The sequence below is a fragment of the Cyprinus carpio genome, chromosome B11, assembly GCF_018340385.1.
Source record: "Cyprinus carpio isolate SPL01 chromosome B11, ASM1834038v1, whole genome shotgun sequence".
Lineage (NCBI taxonomy): Eukaryota > Metazoa > Chordata > Actinopteri > Cypriniformes > Cyprinidae > Cyprinus > Cyprinus carpio.
Window position 1 is genome coordinate 20,252,210 of NC_056607.1, and position 24,230 is coordinate 20,276,439.

The following is a 24,230-nucleotide window of genomic DNA, read 5'->3' on the forward strand; positions in this document are numbered from 1 at the left end:
GCATCTACACCGGCTTGCAACTGAACACAGAATTCTGTGATTTAGATTAACTGCAAAATAGTAATATTTTTCATACATAACCATAATGTTCCATTGATGTCTAATTAGGCTACTGTTTATGTCAGCAGTATGTACAAAGCATTCTTGCTTGGCAAAGATGGAAATAAAGTAGAATGACAGAAGCAACTATATTATATACCGAAACATTACACAATGCTGTTACATGTTTATAGAGGCAGATAAATTTAGCCTACATATAGTTCACAAAAGACAGCCCTTCGACATTCAGCATTGAAAAATATTCTTCCATGCCTTCTATCCTAAAAGTAGATCTCTACAGAATTTCCTATTTGAGAAGTTGGAAGCCCCTGTACAGTAGAAGAGGTAGACAGTGTGGCTGAAGCATACTAGCTGTATTAATTCCACCTCATAGAGAAGATTTCTTATAGTACAGTGGCAGTTTAGGTGCAATTTTCAGCAAAACCTTCCCAGGTCTTGAAGAGAGAAGAAGGGGGTGGTAACCCTGAATGACATCAATTCTGCCAAAGATGAGCCGGGAAAAACACAATCCGTGACTATGACATTACGTCATATCTTCCATTAGTCTTTTAGAGCTTTTACAAACCATCTGAGCATTTTTTTTGTAATGTGCTAAAACAAAAAGTCTGAATTAAAACAGGGGAAAGACATATAAAGATACATTTTTTTTTATGTGCTTTTGTCATTTTATTAACTATATATATATATATATATACATATATATATTCATTTATGAATAGTGTATGCAATACAAATTATAGGGTCTTTTAGCAATCATTCCTAAACAAATATATACTATCACAACATCACAGATACATGATCCTCACTACCTTTAGAGAGAGAATAGGATTGTTTGAACAGTTGCATATGATAGCAAAAGAAGAAAGAGCAAAATGAATTTCAGTTTAGATGAGAAACAATCTTATTCATAATGCCTGTGCAAAGAGAAAAACGACAATGTTCGCTGTGCCGCTAACCTAAAGTTGCCACAAAAGCCACATGCCTCCTTATGAAGAGCTCATCATATGTCAGTCCAGTATCAAAATATCCATCCCATGGCAAAAATGGAAGAGGAGATGAGGAAATTGTCAGTGTGTTGTCAAAGCAAAGTTTTTGGCCTCCTCTGTCTTCCGCGTGAATCCAAATCTATGGATCATCCAGGCTACTGACATTCTGCCCTGCTTCCGCCCGCTTCCATGCTCATGGTGAAACCATTACTGAGGTTCTTGGTACTGGGTGGGGTGTTGCTCACTGACGAAGGCTCATGTTTGCCTCCGGGATCCACTGAGCAGCTCTTCTTGGGCACTCTGGGCCGAACCACTGGAGCCTTCGGAAGTACGGAGGTCTGCCTGTGCCCCTCTGCTATCAGGGGTGGGCGAGTGGGCTTGGGCCCAGGGGGGCCAGAAGGTTTAGATTTATGGGTAGGGTGGAGGGGGGGACTCGAGGGTCTCTGGGCCCCGTCTTCGACCTGCTCAGATCCCTCTTTAATGGGAATGGGCTCTCTTTGAGAATCCAGCATGTTGTCCTTCTGTATGCTACTCTGGCGTGAGGTCTTGTCTGCGTTTGGCATCTCGCAGCTGTCCGTCCGCCGTCGTGAGCCCTCGTGCATCCGGCTTGTGGCGACCACAGCTTTCATAGCAGCCTGTGGACAGAATAACTCATGATTACTGTGCGCTGGTTCAGTAGAATACTCACGATTCTGCTAGTAAACAGCACAGAAATCACAGCATAATATGCTACACTGAACAACATTCGATGCCAAAATGAAAATACTATCATCATTTACTCATTCTCAAGTTGTTCCAAACCTGTATGAGTACAATGAACTCATAACAAGACATCTGAAGTAATTTTGTGAAAGGTTTGTTTTTGGTAGCCATTGACTTCCATAGTATTTTTTCCACCATATACAGTATTGAAAGTCAATGGTTGCCAACATTCTTCAAAGTATCTTATTTTATGTTCCACAGCCAGTTTGGAAGAAACCGAGGGTGAGTAAATGATGACAGAATTTTCATTTTTGGGTGAAATACCCCTTTAAATATCAATGGCATCATTTTTTGCCCTATATATTAATTTATTCAAAAATACTTTAAAAATGCAATTCATGTTCACAATGGCTTGAACACACAACATGTTTTTAAATTGATTTTGATGCATAAAGGCAAAAAATTCAGCTTGACATGACTGTCTTGATATCATAATGAAGAAAGAAGCCTCATTAAAATAATGAGAGTAATGAAAAGAAATGATTAAAGGGACAGTTCAACCGAAAATGAAAATTACTCATACTCATGTCTTGGCAAACCCACAGGACTTTGGTTAATCTTCGAAACACAAATTACATATAAAAAATTTAATGAAACCTAAAAAAATTCTGTATCTAAATTGAAATCCCAAGGAAGCTGCAAAGGTCATGAAGGCATCATAAAAAATTCATATGAATTGTGTTGTTCAATAAAAGTAATGTGAACAGATATGATGATCAGATTTGATGTAGGATCAGTTCATTTGGAATTGGGACCGTTTTGGATCTTCTTAGCTATGGTTACCTGGACTTTCAATGGAGGGATGGAAAACTTTCAGATTTAATTTAAAAAAAAATCTTAATTTGTCTTTCAAAGATTAAAGTTTTATGGGTCTTATCGGTTTGCAATGACATGAGGGTAAGTAAATGATAACAGAATTGTCATTTTCGGGTCAACTATCCCTTTAAGTAGTTATATGCATAATATTTTATAATTTATTAAAAAGAGAACATTTCAACAAAACTACTTAAATGCCTATTAATATTTAATTAATTAAAAAAAATAATAATACTTTTGTCCACCAAATCAAAGCCATTTGCTAACATTAAAAAACATAAAATATCAGTCATTATACATATAATTAATTAATAATTCCCAATATTTTTACATTGATAAATATATTTAAATATTAAGATATACACTTATAAGAGTAAAATAAGTTATTAAAAGTTTAATTATAAATTATTAAAAAAAAAACATCTTGAATACAAAAAGGACATTTCTAAAATCTTGACAGTACACTACATTTTTAAAAGGTTTTCTTTTTGTTTATTGTGGACACTTTTATTTATCATAGCTATTGGTGGCTGACCTTTAATTTGCGCCGAGCATTAAATTCCTGTAGTTTCCTTTGTGTTGTGTCCATGTGGGAGAATCGTGCTGCTTTTCCAAGCACCCATGGGTGCTCCAGAGCCTGTTTCACTGTGAGCCGTTTATGAGGGTCCAGCACTATGAGCTTACTAACCTACAGACAACATCAAACAAACATAACCAACAGCTAATGGTGAATAAACAAAGAGATGATTAAATAATCAAATCAGCATCTGAGTCGGCTGTTGATATTTTGATGGAGATGCAGACTGTTCTCTCTCATCCCATCTGAAATCAGTCAGCAGTGCATGAACATCATCAGCATTACAAACAGCAGAATAATGATGTGAGCACACAGTACTCACCAGATCCTTTGCATTGAGAGACACTTCATCCCACCAGGGGGAGACAAACTCGTAATCGCAGTTCAGAATGCGACTGTACATGTACTGATCCCCCCTTGGATCGAAAAATGGTTCAAACCCACACAGCCTGAGGGCAGAGAAAGAAAGAACAGAGGCAGATAGCAGAGAAAATGCAATTTATAATTTGAACAATGAAGTGAAGGGGAAACACAATTAAAAGTGAAATGGTAAAATAACTCTTATATTTTAATATATTTTAAATATATACAAATATTTCTGTGATGGCAAAGCTGAATTTTCAGCATCACTACTTCAGTCTTGATCCTTCAGAAACATATGCTGATCAAGAAACATTTCTTATTAATGATCAATGTTGAAAACAATTGTGCAGCTTAATGCTTTTGTGGAAACCTTGAAACATTTTTTTTCAGGCTTCATAGAGCAATAGATTGTTCAAAATAACAGTTGTAACAATATAAATGTCATTACTGTCACTGATCAAATTAATGCATGCTTGCTGAATAAAAGTACTAAATTCTTTTTAAAAAGAAAATCATATATTTTCTTCCTTTTTTTCACTAGTTTTACAAGCTTCTGCCCTTGCCTTATATTATTCTGGTATACTTGAAAAAACTGTTTTGTGAAACTGCTAATGACATTAGCACCTTAAAATTAATCAATGATATGCATATGTTGAGCGGATGTGAGAATACAGGCAAATGATTGCTGATGAAACTTTATTAATCATACGCTGGAATTTGCTTATAGACACTTAAATGAATTTATCTTAGATGGTACATGTAACAAAAAGGAAATCTCACTATAATAACCCTAATTCAAGGTATACATTTATATCAGTTCATGCATTCCCTGGGAATCGAACCCATGACCTTGGCGTTTCGAGCACCACGCTCTATTATTTGAGCTGCAGGAACGTTCCGTGAACATTTCCGTCAAATGATGTCAAGTTTCAGTCTGTTCCTCACATATTTATGAGCATTATGGGAATACAGTGCATTTGCAAGTCAGATAAAAGCGACCACTAAATGAATAAACATTAATGTATTACTCACAAAATATAAAGGATGACTCCCACCGACCACATGTCAACCTCAGGGCCATAAGCATTTCCTCTGAGGATCTCAGGAGCTGGATGTGAGAATAGAGGCAAATGATTGCAAATGAATTGGCTGATGAAACTTTATTAGTCATTCACAAGAATTTGCTTGCTTGTGGACAAATAAATGACTTTTATCTCAGCGGTACATGTAAAAATAAGGAAATCAGTAATAGGGTGATTAACAGCACAGATAATGTCTTATTTTAAATTTTGACTCACCGCAATAGCCGGGGGTCCCACATACAGTCTTCATCGTGACTTGCTCATCGATTATTTTAGAAAGACCAAAGTCCGCTGTGGACATTACAAAAAAGACTGAATGAATAAAACCCATTTAGTAATGAAAGATTTCACTGGCCAGTCTCAATTTTTCTTCATCAAAACGGTAACTGATTCAATGTACAGTATGAGTATACAGTTTGTTACCTATCTTAAGAGGGGCATCTATTGACAAGTCAGCATAGAGAAGATTTTCTGGTTTGAGGTCTCTGTGAACAACTCCATTCTCATGTAAGTACTGCAAAATAAACAGAACAGAGGTATCACAACCAGGGTTATTATAGTTAACTAAAACTAAAACGAACAAAAATATGTTACTTGAAATAAAACAAACAACAACAAAAAAAATGTAGAAATAGCAAACAATCAGAATCAAAAATAATAAAACCTACTATATACAGACGAAAAATACAAATGTAAATGTGTAAAAATTAAAAATAAAAACAAAAATGTAAATTAAAACATAAAATATAACAATTAAAAACTAATGCAAAATTGTAATAAAAATTACAATAATATCAAGTTACTTTTTATGTAAAGTAATGCATTACGTTATTTTTGAGTTACTTTTTAAATCTGGGCAGGGTTTGCTTGTTTGTTTTTAATATAAATATAATAATAATAATAATAATAATAATAATTATTATTATTATTTATTTATTTATTTTTTACAAATTTTTGCTTTTACGCTCTTTCGCAACAAAAGTGAAATGAATACACCACAGGCTGAAGGAAATGTAAATTTATGTCTGTACAGTAGAGGGCGCAGCTCAAACTAATTTCGCTAAGAATATGACACAGAAGTTCAACACTATTCAGCAATAACAAAAATGAAACACAAATGTATATTTTTGCTTAGTATGGTTGAATTTGATCATCGAAGGTCAGTAGCAAAGGACATGGGTAAATAGGATTAAATATATAAATGATATTTGTCTTATTTAACATATTTAATTATTGCAGGTTTGTATAATATTCAGAGATTGCATTTAACTGTCTTTTTTCCTTTTGAGGAATACTGAATCTCTTTTGGTGCAGGTGAGATGAGTAAATACATGTTCATATTTAGTCTAGAACTACAGTAAGCATCATGTTCACAAAGCACGAACAAAACCTTTGCACATAAGGCTATTGCACACTGAGTCCAAAATTCTCGCCTGAACGTTTACACACTGCCTCCAGAACTTTTGTCCGTCATAAAAAAATTTGGACCAGGATCGATTTTCTGCGTTTTTGCACCCTTAGCAAGCATTTTGATAGGAAAGAATGACGAATATGAAAAAAAAAGAAAAAAGAAAAAACTTTTGGACTGGTGCAAGGACCTTTACTCCTGATTTTTCTCAACATGACAACGCAAGAGCTGTCAGTCAAGACATGGGAAGCAAAGTAACTGGCATTACTTACTTGAAAAAGTAACTCAGATATTTCCTTACAAATTAAAAAGTAATGCATTACTTTACTAAAAGTAATCTGATTACGTAACTCTAGTTACTTTGCGCTACCCCCAACACTGGTGGGGTCCAAACACATTTCACTGCATTGCCTTTCATTATATGGACAAATGCAATTTTAACATTTTTTTAAATATCTTTTGTGTTCCACGAAACAAAGTAAGTCATACAGGTTTTGAACGATATAAGGGAGAGTACACGATGACAGAATTTTGAATTTACCATGAACTATCCCTTTATAACAAAGTTTCCTTGGTGAATTTCAGTGGAATCTGCTGGATTTCACTAAATCATGGAAGGAGCATCATGGATTAACTCGATCAACAGTGAAAACCTGTCAAATGTGACTGCATCAACATTGAATTTTTTTTAATTTTTCTTCATCTCACAGAGTAATCAGCATTTCTGCAAAGCCCCCACGGCCCCTCATTAAGCAGAGCTGCTCTAATAGGTAATTTTTTATGTTTATTGAATTCATTAGGACTTATTATACAGCTCTAGGAACAGGTTTGTGTGTCTGATTGTGTGTGACTGTAGATAACATCCACGGTTCTCTGAAGTCCTGATGGAGTGTAGGTGGGGAAGATGAGTTCAGTGAGGCAGTCTGGAGCAGTTCTCTGTTACAACAGCTGTCATGAAGGCAGAGACAGACTCGGTATTCAGCATCTCCTCACTTTACAGGAATAGTTCTCTGAAAGAAGAAAATTCTGTCCTCATTTACTCACCCTCATGTCTTTCCAAACCTGTATGATTTTCTTTCTTCTGTGGAACATAAAAGGAACCATTTTAAGAATGTCCTTGTTGCACTTTTCCATGCTTTTGCAATAAATGGTGACTGAGGCTTTTTGGCTGAACTACTTCTTTAACAGGTCATCTCTGGGCTCCAGACGCTGCAGATTGCAGACTGTCTCTGGGATGAGAGATGCCTGAGCCTTTCAAGCCTCCTGTCTTCCCTAAAGTGGTTTTTCTAGCACTCTGTTGAGATCATGGGGTTGTTCTCCATTATCGAGGCATGGACGTCTGTGATCTGCAGTCTGATGAGTGCGGGGATGACTCATATGGTGTCAGGCTGTGTTAATTAATTTTGTGTTCATAGGCACAAGGCAGATGTTGTTCCTTTAACACAATTCCAAAAATATAATAGTACATCATGACGGCGAGGAGACAATGATTTCCTGGTAAATGTGAGCCTAGCAAAACCCTACAGAAGTACAGAAAGTGTTTGGCAGATGACAGAGTGTAAATTGAAGGTGGCAGGAGTCACTCTTGTGTTTAAGCACATGCCTAGTGTGAAAACCGGAGGTGAGTCAGTTCTACTACACACTCTGTGCTTTGTTGAAATAAGCTTCTGGAGTTTTATTACACTGTAGATAGGTTTGAACAGGTTTGGGATTGTGGTGTTTTTATTTGATGTTCAAATATCAGGCCAAATAATTTGGAAAATTATAAACAACGCTAGATTTTTACATTTGTGAGTTTACACCGTTTCATTTGAGAAAAACCACCGTCAAACTCACTGAAACTCAAAGATCTTCAAGGTGCAATAGGTGATTGTCTTCAGAAAAAATTTTTGTTATGCTGGTTGAAAATCTCTTCACATCCTGATAGCAATCATTAAGTTAAGTGCTCTAAATGTATTTATATGTATTTATATATTCTGTGGAAGGCGTAGGACTAAGAAATGTTTGTTTAATCAAAATGTTCGTTCCGAACATTATGATTGGCTTTCCTACCTGCCTGTCAAATATGTATTTGCATATCTCTGCGCACCCTGTTTGAGCAGACACGATACGTCATCAGCGCGTTCACGTACGCTGTGTAGACAAAGCGAGAATGGCAGACAAACATCAACAACCTGATCTTCCTTCCTGGTATTGTAGTACTTTTACTAACTGTGCTATAAAGTTTTCTCACCAGTGAATGACACATGATGTACTGTAGTAATGTTGTCGCTGGTCATCTGGTGTGCGTTTATGTGTTTAGGGGGTGTGGCTTTGGACGGTGATTTGCAGGGAGGGAGGGACGTTCGCTTTCAGTGCTATCAGGCTAAAGTTAGCATTTTCTAAGATCTCCTACTGAACCTTTCAGGACAAACCATCAAAATAAAAGTTTGGGCTAACTTGAATAAATGAAAGAAATATATTACTATTGTATAGTAAAAATGTACTATTGAAAATAATAGTATTATTTTTGTTTTGAAGGGATATCATACAGTTCTGTTTTAATCCATACAGTTCTGTTCTACAGCATCTTATTTGACAAAAATGCATTATTTTGTAAATTAATTATTGTAATTTCATTTAATTAAATTGTTCATTTTGATGATTAATTTGTGTTAAAGAGGTCATGAACTGAGAAATCAAAATTCCCTTGATCTTTTCACATATAAGAGGTCATTGTACTATAAAAACATCCTGTAAGTTTCAGACCTCAACACTTTCTCAGTAGTCTAAAAACAGCTTATATTGAAGCCAGTCTGCAAAAAGGACAGCTTGTGGAATGTGCCACTTTATGACGTCAGAGTGTGGATAAACACCTCCTCCACTGAAGAAGATCAACACCTGCTTCTACATTGCTGCCTGTTTAGCCCCGCCCACCGACTCACACATGTAGTGTAAATAATATGCGATGGTTCAGGTCTATGTAGAAACCAAACGATTAAGATGGCGCCGAAGATAAAAAGATGCTGTGCAGTGTGAAGATGTGGAAAAACAGTCTTTGCATTGCCTTCCTTCTGATCCCAACATTAGGAAAGAGTGACTACGTCCAGACCACGTCAGTAAGAACTCGGTCCTTTGTTCACTTAATTCTACTCCAGACTTGTTTACAAACAAGTCACAATTCCACGTGGGATTTTCAGAAAGATTGAAACTAAAAGACAATGCTGTGCTGGGTATATTGAATCTGAGAGAAATGTCGCAACACACAAGTGTAACTGTGTTTATTACTTGGTTACTAAATTTTTGTCTGTTAAACAGATTGTTTAATGTACTGAGTATTTAAGCGTTTTTAACCTGAATCACAGCAGCATCCATCTAAAGCAGGGTTCCTCAAATCTTGCCCTGGAGGGCCAATGCACTGCACAGTTTAGCTCCAACCCTGATCAAACTCATCTACCTGTGATTTTCTAATGATCTTGAAGACGCTGATTAGCTTGCTCAGGTGTGTTTGATTAGGGTTAGAGCTAAACTCTGCAGGAAAGTGGATCTTGTGGGCCAGATTTGAGGATCCCTGATCTAAAGTATGTAGGATGTCAATAATACAAAACTGCCAATCATAGCAGTGGGTGTTTACTTCCAAGTCTACAATCCACCATGCCTATTCAAACAGAGCGTTCTGATGAGGGGGGTCAAAAACAGGACAGAAAATAGCCTATTACTTTTAAATTATGATGTTTTTGATGTAAAAATATTGGTAACATTATAAGTGGACCTCAGAGAATTTATTTAGAGTATTTAGAATTTATTAAATAATACAAAAGGCAGTTCATGACCCCTTTAAATCATAAAACACAGAATCCAGAAAAAAAAATTAACTGTAAAACGGAATTCAGGGAAAAATAAAATGGATTTCATGGGGCTCTAAATTAAAGGTAGCTACTACGTGGAGGTTAATTGTGAACAAACAAATTTCATTTACATTCATTAACAAACATGTGGAAAGTAATAATGGTAAATGAATACTGTGATAAATAAATGCATATACATAAACCTTATGTTGCAATCAAGCCCTACAGATTATATTGTAAGCCCTATTCGGACGTGACTAGTTTTCTAAACTACGTTTGAGTTTCAATTCTTTTCACCTGATGTCTGCGATTTTCATGTACCAATTCGGACGGGACTAAAGGTGCATTCACGCCCTATTGGAAATCCCGTAATTACGAGATTGCAACTTTTAAATAGCGTTCACGTCCTTGTAGAACTCGTAATTACAACTTATGAACTGTGAGTTTTCTGAGAGCTACGACTTGTACCACGTGACCACTGTACCACCTGACCACCAGAGGCTCTGTTTAGATGTTGATAGTGTTGTCATAGAAAAGCATAATTCAGAGTCCGAGAACGTGAACAGCTCCAAGTAGAACGTTTCGTCACCTTTATGCTGCGTTCACACCATATCGTAATTACCGTAATTCCAAGATACCAACTTGTAAAAAGCGTTCAGGTCCTCGTAGAACTCGTAATTCCAACTTGTGAACTGTGAGTTTTCTAAGAGCTACGGCTTGTACCATGTGACCACTGCACCTCACCCGGAACCAAAGAAAAATGGCGGCTCTTTCAAAGAAAGCTATTACTGCTCAAAAAAAGGAAAAAAATAGATACATATATAGATGTAATATAATATAAAAATATATTATGTAAGTGTTTATACTTTTATTATTTTGTTGTAGTTTGTTTAGGTTAGCAATAACACATTTATTATTGCCGTCTTTAATAATAAACAACAATCAAACAAACAAACGGTTAGTAATTATTTTTTACCTGACACACATTCTGTCAATATCTAGTAGTAGCATACAAATGTAAAGTTATGTGTTTTACACATAGACTGTTTAAAAACATGGATGTAGTGTCCGTGACGTCACCCGTAGACTCCTGAAGAGCGTTTTTGAAGCTCAAAGTGTGCAGAGCGGGCAGTCGCCATCTTGGCAGCGCGTCACCGCACGACTCTCCCGGATAATCGAAAATGGGCAAAGAGGTGGGAGCTGGTTGCTGAAGCCACGCCCACCTAGCTTGACGGCAGTGTCAGCAGCGGCAATCCACTTGTCACTCAAGTGGCCATGCCCTTAATTATACAGAACTTTAAGGCTTAATATAATTTAAACGGATGAGTTATAAAAAAAATTCACCCCCTCACAGTTGTCATGAAGGGCAAATTTAGCTATATAGACCAAAATAATTTTTTGAACCAGGCTGTAAACATGTTTTTTTCTGGTGTAAAGTTGGGCATTTTAACATGGGGAGTCTATGGGACTGACTCACTTTTGCAGCCAGCCTGTAGCGGCCAGTCGATGAATTGCAGTTTTAGTCACTTCCGTGTTGGCTTCACGAGGGAGAGCGGGAGGTTGCCGCTCGGTTTTACAGCTGGCAGTAACTTTCACGTGGTCTCGGGTTTATTTTGTTGACTTCGCTATAGAAATGGATAATACCCAATCCGGGGACGTGAACAGCACCGAGCTGAACGTCACATGTTGTCATCTCGGAACTACGGTAATAACGACATGGTGTGAATGCAGCATAACACCTCCGTGTGTTATTACAGAGGTGGGAGGGTCTGTTTTGTGTAGTGTGAGTGAAGGGGGGGGGGGGTATGGTGTTTTTCATGAGAAAATGATGACTCATGCTTGTCATGAGACACACAGCAGCCACAAACTGATATAGGCTTATGTCCCTACTATGTTATGGTTCCCACAACAAATAACATTACAAATCATCAACTTTTAACCATTAAAACCATTAAAAAGGGTTTTCTGTAGTGTGTTTTGGGACATATTCCATTATGATTTATTGATTTTAACAAGCCACCAATAGAAGGCAACCAATTACCAGTAGAGACCAACAGGGTCCATTACAATTTCCAGTAAAACCAATACAAGTCCCATTATAACCAGTAAAACCATTAAAAATTTCTAATGGTGTCTATTTTTTTTTTTTTGGTTGTTTTTTTTTTCAGCAGGGGTTTTATTAATTTTTATTTTTATTCAAAATATTCCCAAAATATATCATGAAATATCTTGATTCTCCAATATGTGCAAGTAAATGCATGTTGCACCTTTATAGATTATGTAAGTTCTCTAGTAAAGTAGACTAATAGTGTAATCTATTAACTTTGCATAAAAATCCATCTTTTTACTTAAGTACCAGATATGGGTGTTAAACCATAAAATATTTTTAATACTACTGTCTTTGTATTGAATGTGAATTAAATAAAAACATTGTAAGTTACTAATTACCTATAACACTTTCATTGTACATAAAGAGAGCAAAGATCGTTTACATTATTAAAGAACATTTTCACTTAAGTCCAGCGAGTTCAACCTCTCTCAAAAACTCCCATAATAATTTCTAAAGCTGTTTACACTGTGAAATTAATATCTTACTTACATTCGTACATCTTAACTTTGTTGTCAGATGAGAGAATTAGCCAGAGAATTCAGTCAGGCAGCGCGCACGGTGACGAAACAGCGTGTTTCAGCAGTGACTCATCTGAACGCCTCTGATTGGCCCTTTCATTCAAAAGCTCAACATAATCGCATGGGATTGGTTATAAAGAGCAGTGCTTTAAAAACGTGTGTGTCTTTGGCTCTGTGCCAGCCAGCGAACGCAGATTTAAAGGGATCATATGATGCGATTTCAAATTTTCCTTTCTCTTCAAATAATAATGTACAGTATGTGGAAAATAATGTGTGTGTTTTTTTTTAACCTTAAACCGCATAAACACATTTCATTACACCAAATACACAAAATAATGTTCTTTTTAGCAGCATCATATAAACCCTTCAAATTTAGCAGCTGGTGATGTTTTATATATATATAGCTAGTTTACAGGACAAATGGCGCATTTCACCATTAGTCTATTCACACAAATACCCTGGTGAAGCTAAATGTTAATGTGTGGTCACTTTAGTGTAACTATTTTTTTTTTATTATTTATTTGTAGTAAACCCATGTTTAATTTTCATAAAGGTACATATGTAATTAAAACATTATGTAATTGAGTGCAGAAAGGAACGTGAGTACTCTTACCTGACGCTGATATTACAATAGCCAGTCTTCACAGTTTATGTGATCTAGCTCTTGATTTTATTATTGTTATTATTATTTTTTAATTTTTTTATTAAACATACTCACGGTAAGAGCGTCTACGATAATTCACGTTGGCCAAAACACACATGGAAAAAAAGAAATTTCGCCCATAATCACAGACATTCTCATTGGGACAGGATTAGTTTTCTCAGAGGATCACTGATCAGTGTTTGCTGAAAAACAGTAGGTAATTTGCTCTGGAATTATTACAGAGGTTGTGCGAGAAAAACACATACGTGGCAGATTTGCATGGGATTAAAATCACCAAGTACGTCTGTGAAACACAAATTTCTTAAATTTCACAAACATAAAACCACCCCCTATAAAACTAGTCTTGTCCGAATAGGGCTATAGACAACGTGGATTAAGAAGATCTGATCGGCACACACAAACATTCAACACATAAATGTGGCCTCCGCATTGTTGCTTCATTGTCAGGTTGCTGAGCTGTTATGTAATGCCAGCCCACATTCCTCCTGCTCAGGGAGATTAAAAGCCTTGGGGAAAAATTGCGAGGTTTTATTTATTTTTTTTCCCTGAGAAGATTATTTTTCACTAGCAGCTCTGCACACACATCCGCTTACTCTACCGTTCACTTTTGAGTGACGACAAGACTGACCCACATCTCCAAGCCCCTCCACTGTCAGCCCATCGCTGGACATGTGTTCAGCCACGCCAACACATAGGCCACACAGTAATCCTCCAGCTGAGAATGTATTCAAATAACTGCTGTTCCTCATAACACGTATCATCACATCATGCTACTTGGTTATATTATTTACCAATTTCACATTCTTTCAATTAATTTTTTTAAATAATCATGTTTGAAAGCAGAATCTGTGGTAAGAAACTACATTAGATATGATGCTGCACAGAAAATTCAGAGAGTTGCAGTAAGCAAAGCACATCAAAAGAGACACTCCTCCCACTTCCATGAAGCATTGCTAATGGCATAATTTGTATATATAAGCATATTCTGCAATGAACTTAAAGTGCTCCTTTTAAGCTTTCTAATATTGTTTTGGGAGTCTCCTACAACAGGTTTACATGCATGCGAGGTCAAAAAACACTTTCGTTTTCTCTAAATATGCATTTAATATTCATTCATTTTCCAACGTTTCTCAAAAGATTTGTTCGAAGCAGTTCTAAGATTTATTTTTTCCAAACCCCTCCTTTCCCTGAGCCTATGCTGCTCTGATTGGTCACGAGGCCCAGTCAGTTGTGATTGGTCTACTGCGTACAGTGCATGTTGGAAGAGCGATTTGAATTAAGGTCCTTGCACACTGAGTTTTTGGTTGTTTCGTAGTTGTCATCCTTTCCTATCAAAATGCTTGCTATGGATGCGAAAGGCAGAAAATCAAACCTGGTCAGAATATTTTTTATGACGGACGAAAGTTTCAGTGTGTAAATGTGACTGACACAATGTGAGGCTGTAAGAATTTTTTAACGTGCAAAAATTTCTGCTGAGAATTTCAGACTCAGTGTGCAAAGACCTTTACTGACAACTCGTTTAGGCTGTTTAGAGTCGATTCTTTCTTTTGGGAAATAAGAACTTTATTTTTTGCGTACTTTTGGCTTTACAACTTTGCAGATCGTTTACATTCACATACAGCTATAGTACATGTAAAGTACACAGTCTTGAGACTTTGCATTTTTCTCTGATTTTCATTAACTTTTTTTTGCTTCAAATCAAGGTTTTTAATGTTGTGAATTACCTCATAGCTGGTTGGTTTGGTTCATGGCTTATAATGCTTTAACAAGCCTTTTTAATTCCCTATTGGAAAAATGAATGGGTAAAATACTTCTGGAACCAGTGCCGCTGAAAAAGTGGATGGGCACTAATGCACTCTATAGAAGATGACAGCATGACAGCTTATGTGGCTTAATAATTTTGATACATGTCTTATTATCTTTAAAGAAAAACACTTGTCAAGCTTACACAAGGCACTTACAATGGAAGTGAATGGTGTCAACTTTTTTTCAAGAATGTAAAAGCAGAAATGTAAACCTTAAAGTTTTACAAAAGCACTCATGTTAGCTTTTCTGTTAAAACCTGTGTATTTGAGCTATAAAGTGGTTCTTATCATCTTTTAGGGTGTATGGCTTTCTGCTGTCATGTCAACGAAGTTGTAAAACTGCATATCATTTCAAAGAGATAAGATTAGTAAACCATCTCTCTCACTAAAATCATGTTAACATGCAATTTTTTTTGTTAAATCCTGTGGCTATAGTATTGAAACACTGTGTATTTTGAAACTTGCCTCATTGACTTCCATTGTAAGTACCCAAGATTTATTTATTTATTTTTTTTTTTTTTTTTTGAGAAGTTGAGTGGAAATACATTTTTGTGGGAATCAACATTATGGGAAAAATGCCGTTGAATAAGAATATTTAACAAATATTACCAAGACACTGACTTGTTACATGGGCATATTAATGAGTTATAGCATCAAAACCATGGCAGTTTCTGAAAGTGGCATTTTTGCACTTTTGTGTTTTGAATATTAGAGTATCCCTACCCAGTACATCAGACTCCTTTACTTCAAAAGAGCCATTTTGTGTTCCTCTATAAAGGCTAAACATCCACATTACCATTATTGCTTTTCAAACATGAATAGCAAATCTCTGTGTGGGGGAAAAGCAAATTTTTATATCCCATGATTCATTTGGTCTTACCGCCACAGCCTCCAGGATCTGTTTGATAACGTGAGCTGCATCTCTCTCGCTGTAATAGCCCCTCTCCACAATCCTGAAACAACACACTACAAATTCAGCATAAAAAAACATCACAGCACGTATACAGACTATCATATGTTTTCAGACATGAACAGCTGATGTTTAGGCGTCTGTGTGTGTGGATCTGGCAGCATTTAGTGCTCTGTTTAGCAGTGTGTGGATGTGTGTAGGCAAACACATCCTGCTCCTGCTCTACACCAAACCCACTTAAACCAATTATCGGGAACTTGTTTTATTAAATTACGTTTCACTGCTGGGTAGAAGAACAGACAGAAAGCCCACTGAGCTGTAAGACCTTGAGGCGGGGAGTTGTTGACGATAAAGAATAAATGAGATTCCTGTGCTGAGAACCACCGCAAGATCTAAGGAGAAACATTTGGCCCTCATCGTATCATTGCATGGTGGCAGATCATCTCTTGATAGTCTTCAAGCAGTAAAACGCATTGCTTAATGATGCCATCATTTACTGACACACAAAATCTGTTCCAAACCTGGATTTTCTTTCTTCTGTGCAGTGCTGTTATGGTTAACTGAAACTAAAACAATTAAAAATCATTTTGGTAACACTTTACTTAAAGCCTTTCTGTATAATGCATTATAAACAGTTATTAAAGGGTATTAAAGGGTAAAAAGCCATTTTAATTATAATGTATAAAGTTATAAATATAATGTATTAACCGTGGTTACAATTATTAATGAGATTTTACAGTGCATTATAAGGTGCAGTACAAGGTATAATTAATGCATTAAAACTAATTTTATAATGCATTATACATAAAGACATAAAGATGTTTCTATTTAAAAAAAAATTGGCAACTGAAATAAAGCTGAAGTAATTTTTAAAATTTTTAAAATTTTTAAATATTTATCTTATATCAACTTAATTTTTAATTCCAAAAAAATTAACCATTAGATGGAAAACAAAATGGGAAACATAAACAATACATTAATATGGAAATAAATATGTTGGAGTAATAAAAAATAGAGCTTATATTAAAACGCAAACTGAAAAATATAAATATTAAATATTAGAAATATTAAAAAAGTAATAAAAAATAATAAAATATCCTTGTAACACTGATAAATGTTTTCTTTTTCTGTAAAGTGAAAGTTGTTTTTTCAGTGTTGTTTCAAACCTTACTGACTTTCATTGTACGGGCAAACAAAACAAAACATTCTTTAAAATATCTTCTTTCTGAAAAAGAAAGAAAGCCATACAGTTTTGGAGCAATATGAAGGTGAGTATATGATGACAGAATTCTCATTTTTTGGAGTGAACTATTTTAAGGCGATGATGAATGTCAGAAATCCTGTCTCACATTTGTATTGCCTTTCATTTATGGAGCACATCATACCTGTCAAAGAGCTCTCCACCTGTGACCAGCTCTAGGATGAGAAAGATCTCTGTCTCGGTTTCAAAAATTTCCTTCAAACGAATCTGAAAAAAAAAACAAAGTGAGAACAGTCACGTCAGAACGAACTCATCCATATTCTCACAGAATACACTGAATGTGAAATATTTCATAACAGTGTGAACAATGTGATGTTGTCGGGAACATAAATATCTTACAATATTTGGATGAGAGAGACGCAGCAAGACTCCGATCTCTGTCCTCACAATTTTCTTGTCAATCTGAGTTGATGACACAATGAACATAGCCTCAAAAACAGTCATTCTGGGATATCAGGAAAAATGAAAATATCTTTATAATCGAAACTCAACTTACGGTTTTCTTCAAGACCTTCACAGCATAAGGTTTCTCAGTTTGCTTCTCTTCACAGCGAAACACAACAGATGTGGCACCCCTGGTGGTGAACACAAAGCTTAAATTCTTAAATTTGATAACTGTGCATTATAGCAATTACTATACACAAACACACTGCACAAAGTGACAGACTGGAAAATGCTAATAAAACCAAGATGTTTGAAGAAAGAAAAGTGTTGGCATTTCACGGCTCTGACCTCCACCAACTAATCATGGAGGTTCTTACCTACATTCTTCCTCCCCTGTCACCACTATTATGTCCATGGCAACTGAGTCAAAACAATCAGTGTCCTTGATATCTGTCATAGGGGTATGACATTTTTTTTCCCTTTAAATGAGGGTTCATTTTCTGAGCCCATTAGCAGATGTTTGTTCTGGATTTAATCAAAAACCCATTTGTATTATAGTTCAACCAAAAATTAACATTCTGTCATCATTTACTCAAGTTTTTCCAAACTTGTATGAGTTTATTTCATGCGTGGAACATAAAATAATATATTTTGAAGAATGTGGGTAATCAAACAGTTGCTGGTAGCCAAAAGGGATAAAATACCATAGAAGTCAGTGGCTACCAGCAACTGTTTGGTTACCCAAATTCTTATTTTTTGTTGTCAAGTTTGGAACAACATGAGGGTGAGTAAATGATGGCAGAATGTAAATTTTTGGGTGAACAATCCCTTTTTTGGTGAACTCTAAGAAGATTTAAGAATCTTTAGAAATCTGCACTGCAAAACGACAAAAATACTCAGAAAGAACATCACCTTTTGTGCGATCAGAAGGTACAGAAAAAGTTATTTCTGTATTTTAGTGGTTGTTATTCAAACCTTTTTTCTTGGAAAATGGTTTAAAATGGAGATCTATTGAACATTACATTTTGACGCATTGCTAATATGGGACATTTACATTTAGGGACTATATAGACATTATGTGTTCAGTTTATTACATTTACTTTACTTGGTCTTAAAAGGGTCTTTATAGCTCTTACATTTACCTTCATAAGACCTGCAGAAGGAAATTAAACTTCCAGCTATTAATTTTTCACTGGTGCATTATGTTATACACTATAGAGTATTTGTGTGTCTTCGTGTTGTCTCTCAGATCTTGTCTTTGCTTTTCATGGTCAGTGAATGACTCAATCAGACGAGCACTCAAAGAGCAGGCCATCATTTCTCCATCTGCTGCCTTGTTATCCAATACTTCAAGTGTCTGACAAACAGTCCTCAGCATAATCAGCAATAGACATCAAAGTACTTGCAGTCATACAATGCAACTTCATTAAAAAAAAATTAGTTTTGTGCAAACAAGGTCCATAGAAGTCCTTGCTGAATAATATCCCACCAGGCCACACGGCCAAGATGCCAGACTAAAATCAGGTGACAGCATCAACTGCTCAACATTTTGCATCCCACATCCTGGGTGGTAATGAGGACATTTTAGAGCACTTGGTGACATTTGCAAAGACTTCCTTAATGTGCTCAATTAAGTGCATTATAATTAGTTTACTAAGGGTTTGAGCTCAATTAGTTTAAAAACCACCCATCCTTAACTGTGACAATTACATACAACAAAGACTTATTAGCAGTTCAAAATAACCTTGATTACTCCACAAAACCTGAACACTCACATACAGACATAGGCAGCACAAATGTTAATACTTGACATTAGAGCATCATGTTACATGTAAATATAAACTGCAATAGTAATAATGCTAGCTGCAGTACTTTATAGCAGCTAAACACTTAGTAAAGCATTTATTTTTTTTCCCCTCAATATTCACTTTTTTGGATCTCTTTTCTTTATATCTCTCAACACCACATCAACAAGAAACAGCTAAACTGAAAATAACTGGCAAGGTTAACTTATTATTTATTTATAATTACATAAACACACACACACACACACACACACACACACACACATATATATATATATATATATATATATATACATTGTAGCAAGTCTGAGAAGTGTGTTGTAATAAAAGAAAAGCCAAAAGCGTCATTGAGTCTTTTCACTTGATCGCTACTATATATATATATATATATATATATGTGTGTGTATGTATGCATATATATATATATGTATATATGTGTGTGTGTGTGTGTGTGTGTGTATGTGTATATATTATATATATATATATATATATATATATATATATATATATATATATATTGTAATATTTAATAGATTAATCGCGATTAATCGCATCCTAAATAAAAGTTTTAATTTACATAATATATGTATGTGTACTGTTAATTATGTATATATAAATACACACACATACAGTATATATTTTGGAAAAAAAATACATTTATATACATTTCTATATTTATATTATTATATCTTATATTTTAGACCTATATAAATATATTTCATATATAAACATAGAATATTTTTCTTAAATATAAAGATGCATGTGTTTGTATTTACATATATATTATATACATAATAAATATACACAGTACACACTCATATATTATGAAAACAAAAACTCATTTTGGATGCGATTAATTGACAGCACTAATATGTGTGTGTGTATATATATATATATAATCAGAAGAACTAAGTACAAAAGGGTTAATATTCGTTATATATAGGTCAACCTCTAACAATGATGGGCTACAACTATGTTTTTCTTTTTTGCAGTCTGAAGATTATTTGTGCCAAAAAGCACAAATACATTTAGACAATTAAATATTGGTTCGTGTTTCAGATACATATATGAACCAGTATTGTCATAAAAACAATACAGGTCGGCATGCAATTAAAAATAAAATCATAGGTACACAGTGTGCATGTAAGTATTTACACCATATCATCAAAACGAATGTAAAGTGGATGCAGTAATGCACTTACCTGCCTAATTCTGGGCCCATATTATAGAAATCCTCCACTGTCGCGTCTCGGCGCGAGCCATCGACCCAGTATTCCACCGAGCACGCGCCGGACCGAGAGGTGGGCATGATGGACCCTCCGAAGACTGTTCTGCTCTTATAATGAATACAAGTAATCCCTTAGACCAGGGAAGCCCAGAAAACGCGATCACTTTCACATCCGGGTGTCAGCTTGAGCTGTAATATGGTTGCAAGTTTATGATTATGATTCGGTTCCAAGTGATCAATGATTTAAAATGACCAGGTTTCCATTTCCGTCTGAGTGCGCATATTAAAAGTCAGTCCAGACACTGGAGCATCACTGCGGGCTGGAATTGATGTCTGGATTCAGTGTATTTTCAATTGATCTATCGATATCCTAGATATATCTTAAATATTTTGATTTTTGCTCGGTTTGCTTGGAATAATCTCGATCAAAACAATAAAAAAGGCTGTTTTCAAAGTGGGTCTTCAGCTTCCAAAGGGCGTCATAGATCCCATCCCGAACATCCCACGACACACAACATCAAGAAAACATCATAATCCTGCGATTCCCGATGTCACAAGCGACAGGACGATGAACGATTCCTTGATTTGGTCCTCACCACAATGAAAAACAACAGATCCGCGTCTTATTTCTTAGATGCTTCTTTTATATTATTGTATAATATTGTGAATTAGCAGGGGTGAAAGGTGGAGTAAATGTCGTTTGAAATGTAAATATCACACTGCTGTTTGTGCTGGTAAGGGGTGGAGAAAGGGAGGGGGTCCGTCACAACCACACACACACACAACACACACACACACACACACACACACACACACACACACACACGCCCTCTTAGCCTCTCTCCCAATCCCTGGCTTTCACTGCGCACTGCAATTGGGAAGCGCAATATTCAATCAAAATAACGAATGTGCTTGTGCTACCACTAGGGATGGGAACTGATAATCGGTTCTTATTCAGAAATACTGCTTGTCGAACGTGCAATTTACCATCTACTCTACTGTTACCGGTGTCAACTGACGAACGATTCTAATGAACCGGTTCTTTAAAATGAATTAGCGTGATTAGTGAAGTCAGACTTTATAACGAAGAACTCTTATGATTCGGTTCTTTTTAGTAAATCAAAACACTCAGCGTCATAAGAGACGATTCTTTTCAGTAAATACGAACATACAGTGCAGTCTTATGTCCTTATGAGGGGCCGATTCTTTAAAATGAATCGAAAACACCAGTCAAACCAATCTGAGCATTTACTTGATCAATTTAATTTACTTTGTTAAGGTTTTGTTGTAAGTGGTATTTTATAATAAAAATGTAATAACTGCATATATTCCAAATAGTCCTCCTTAAGGAATCCCCCACTAATTTCTTAAAACTCTTACCCCTACATGTATCACTTTTGAATCATCTTAAACACACAACAGTTTTCCGTATACAGTTTCCCGTAATAAAAGCCAATTTGCTCGCAGTCACTTGTGCTTGTTCATTCAGCACCGCGGACAGTTCCATTTTTCAGTTTCGTCCTAGCTGTATGACGGCTTGCTAGTGTTATAAAACCAAATCAGTGGAACGAATTATTGAATTTAACGCAGATGAAAACGAGGCTGTGAGGTATAGACAATAGCACGCACTGTATAAAGGTCCCATATCACGTCATTTTTATCTCACAACTTTTACAACTGTTTTAAGGAGTTTTTGTCTTTTTTTTAAGTCCAAGTTTAAATGTGTTTTTGTTGCCTGTTGTATATATACAGTTGCCAAATATGGTTCACAGGTGCAGTCACCCATAGGATTAAATTAAGCTAAATCCAGAGAAGCCATAGAATGGACAGCATGCACACCACAGAAGGTGCACCAAGAGACACTGTTGTTATGAGAGACAGAAGGCACACTTAATAGCATATCAACATATTTAGATTTACATTTATTCATTTAGCAGATGCTTTTATCCAAAGCGACTTATAAATGAGGAATACAACAAGCGATTCATCATACAGAGACAGATAAACACAAAAAATGCTTGTAATACAAATTTTTTCAGACAATGTTTAGGTTTTGAGATTCAACATTTTTTGATAGTGGGTGCAAGGAAGTCATTCCACCACAAGGAGCAGTGAATGAAAGTGGTTTTGTGCCTCTCTGTGATGGCAACACAAGACATCGCTCACTTACCAATCTTAAGTGAGTGGAGTGAGTGGAGGTAGGAGAGAGTGGGCATGATTGGACCTCCGAAGCCTTGTTCTGCTCTTATAATAAAATACAAGTAATTTCCCTTATACCATGGAAGCCCAGAAACGCGATCACTTTTCCACCATACATTCCGTGTTGTCAGCATTGAGAGCTGTAATATGGTTGCAAGTTTTATGAGTTTATGATTCGGTTCACAAAGTGATTCAATTATTTAAAAAAATGACCATGGTGCCATTTTTTTTTTTCTTTTACATTCCATTTCCGTCTGAGTGCGTTAAAAGTCAGTCCAGACACTGGATCATCACTGCGGGCTGGAATTGATGTCTGGATTCAGTGTATTTTCAATTGATCTATCGATATCCTAGATATATCTTAAATATTTTGATTTTTTGCTCGGTTTGCTTGGAATAATCCTCGATCAAAACAATAAAAAAGGCTGTTTTTCAAAGTGGGTCTTCCAGCTTCCAAAGGGCGTCATAGATCCCATCCCGAACATCCCACGACACACAACATCAAGAAAACATCATAATCCTGCGATTCCCGATGTCACACAAGCGACAGGACGATGAACGATTCCTTGATTTGGTCCTCACCACAATGAAAAACAACAGATCCGCGTCTTATTTCTTAGATGCTTCTTTTATATTATTGTATAATATTGTGAATTAGCAGGGTGAAGGTGGAGTAAATGTCGTTTGAAATGTAAATATCACACTGCTGTTTGTGCTGGTAAGGGGTGGAGAAAGGGAGGGGGTCCGTCACAACCACACACACACACAACACACACACACACACACACACACACACACACACACACACACGGGGCCCTCTTAGCCTCTCTCCCAATCCCTGGCTTTGATTTCACTGAGTGCTATTGGGAAGCGCAATATTCAATCAAAATAACGAATGTGCTTGTGCTACCACTAGGGATGGGAACTGATAATCGGTTCTTATTCAGAAATACTGCTTGTCGAACGTGCAATTTACCATCTACTCTACTGTTACCGGTGTCAACTGACGAACGATTCTAATGAACCGGTTCTTTAAAATGAATTAGCGTGATTAGTGAAGTCAGACTTTATAACGAAGAACTCTTATGATTCGGTTCTTTTTAGTAAATCAAAACACTCAGCGTCATAAGAGCCGATTCTTTTCAGTAAATACGAACATACAGTGCAGTCTTATGTCCTTATGAGCCGATTCTTTAAAATGAATCGAAAACACCAGTCAAACCAATCTGAGCATTTACTTGATCAATTTAATTTACTTTGTTAAGGTTTTGTTGTAAGTGGTATTTTATAATAAAAATGTAATAACTGCATATATTCCAAATAGTCCTCCTTAAGGAATCCCCCACTAATTTCTTAAAACTCTTACCCCTACATGTATCACTTTTGAATCATCTTAAACATCACAGTTTTCCGTATACAGTTTCCCGTAAATAAAAGCCAATTTGCTCGCAGTCACTTGTGCGTG

General features: G+C 35.9%; 1 protein-coding gene across 1 annotated transcript; it reads right to left on the bottom strand.

Annotated features, from left to right (window-relative positions):
* Positions 1-749: 749 nt before the first annotated feature.
* LOC109080154 (calcium/calmodulin-dependent protein kinase type IV-like) lies at positions 750-21,237 on the bottom strand. The gene is made up of 11 exons (XM_019095260.2): positions 20,541-21,237; positions 17,646-17,724; positions 17,489-17,551; positions 17,274-17,356; positions 15,859-15,931; positions 5,070-5,160; positions 4,863-4,937; positions 4,597-4,672; positions 3,524-3,650; positions 3,160-3,312; positions 750-1,681 (listed from the first exon to the last, which is right to left on the bottom strand). The coding sequence occupies exons 1-11, from the start codon at positions 20,645-20,647 to the stop codon at positions 1,202-1,204; spliced, it is 1,407 nt and encodes a 468-aa protein (XP_018950805.1). The 5' UTR covers positions 20,648-21,237; the 3' UTR covers positions 750-1,201.
* Between the last annotated feature and the right edge of the window lie 2,993 nt (positions 21,238-24,230).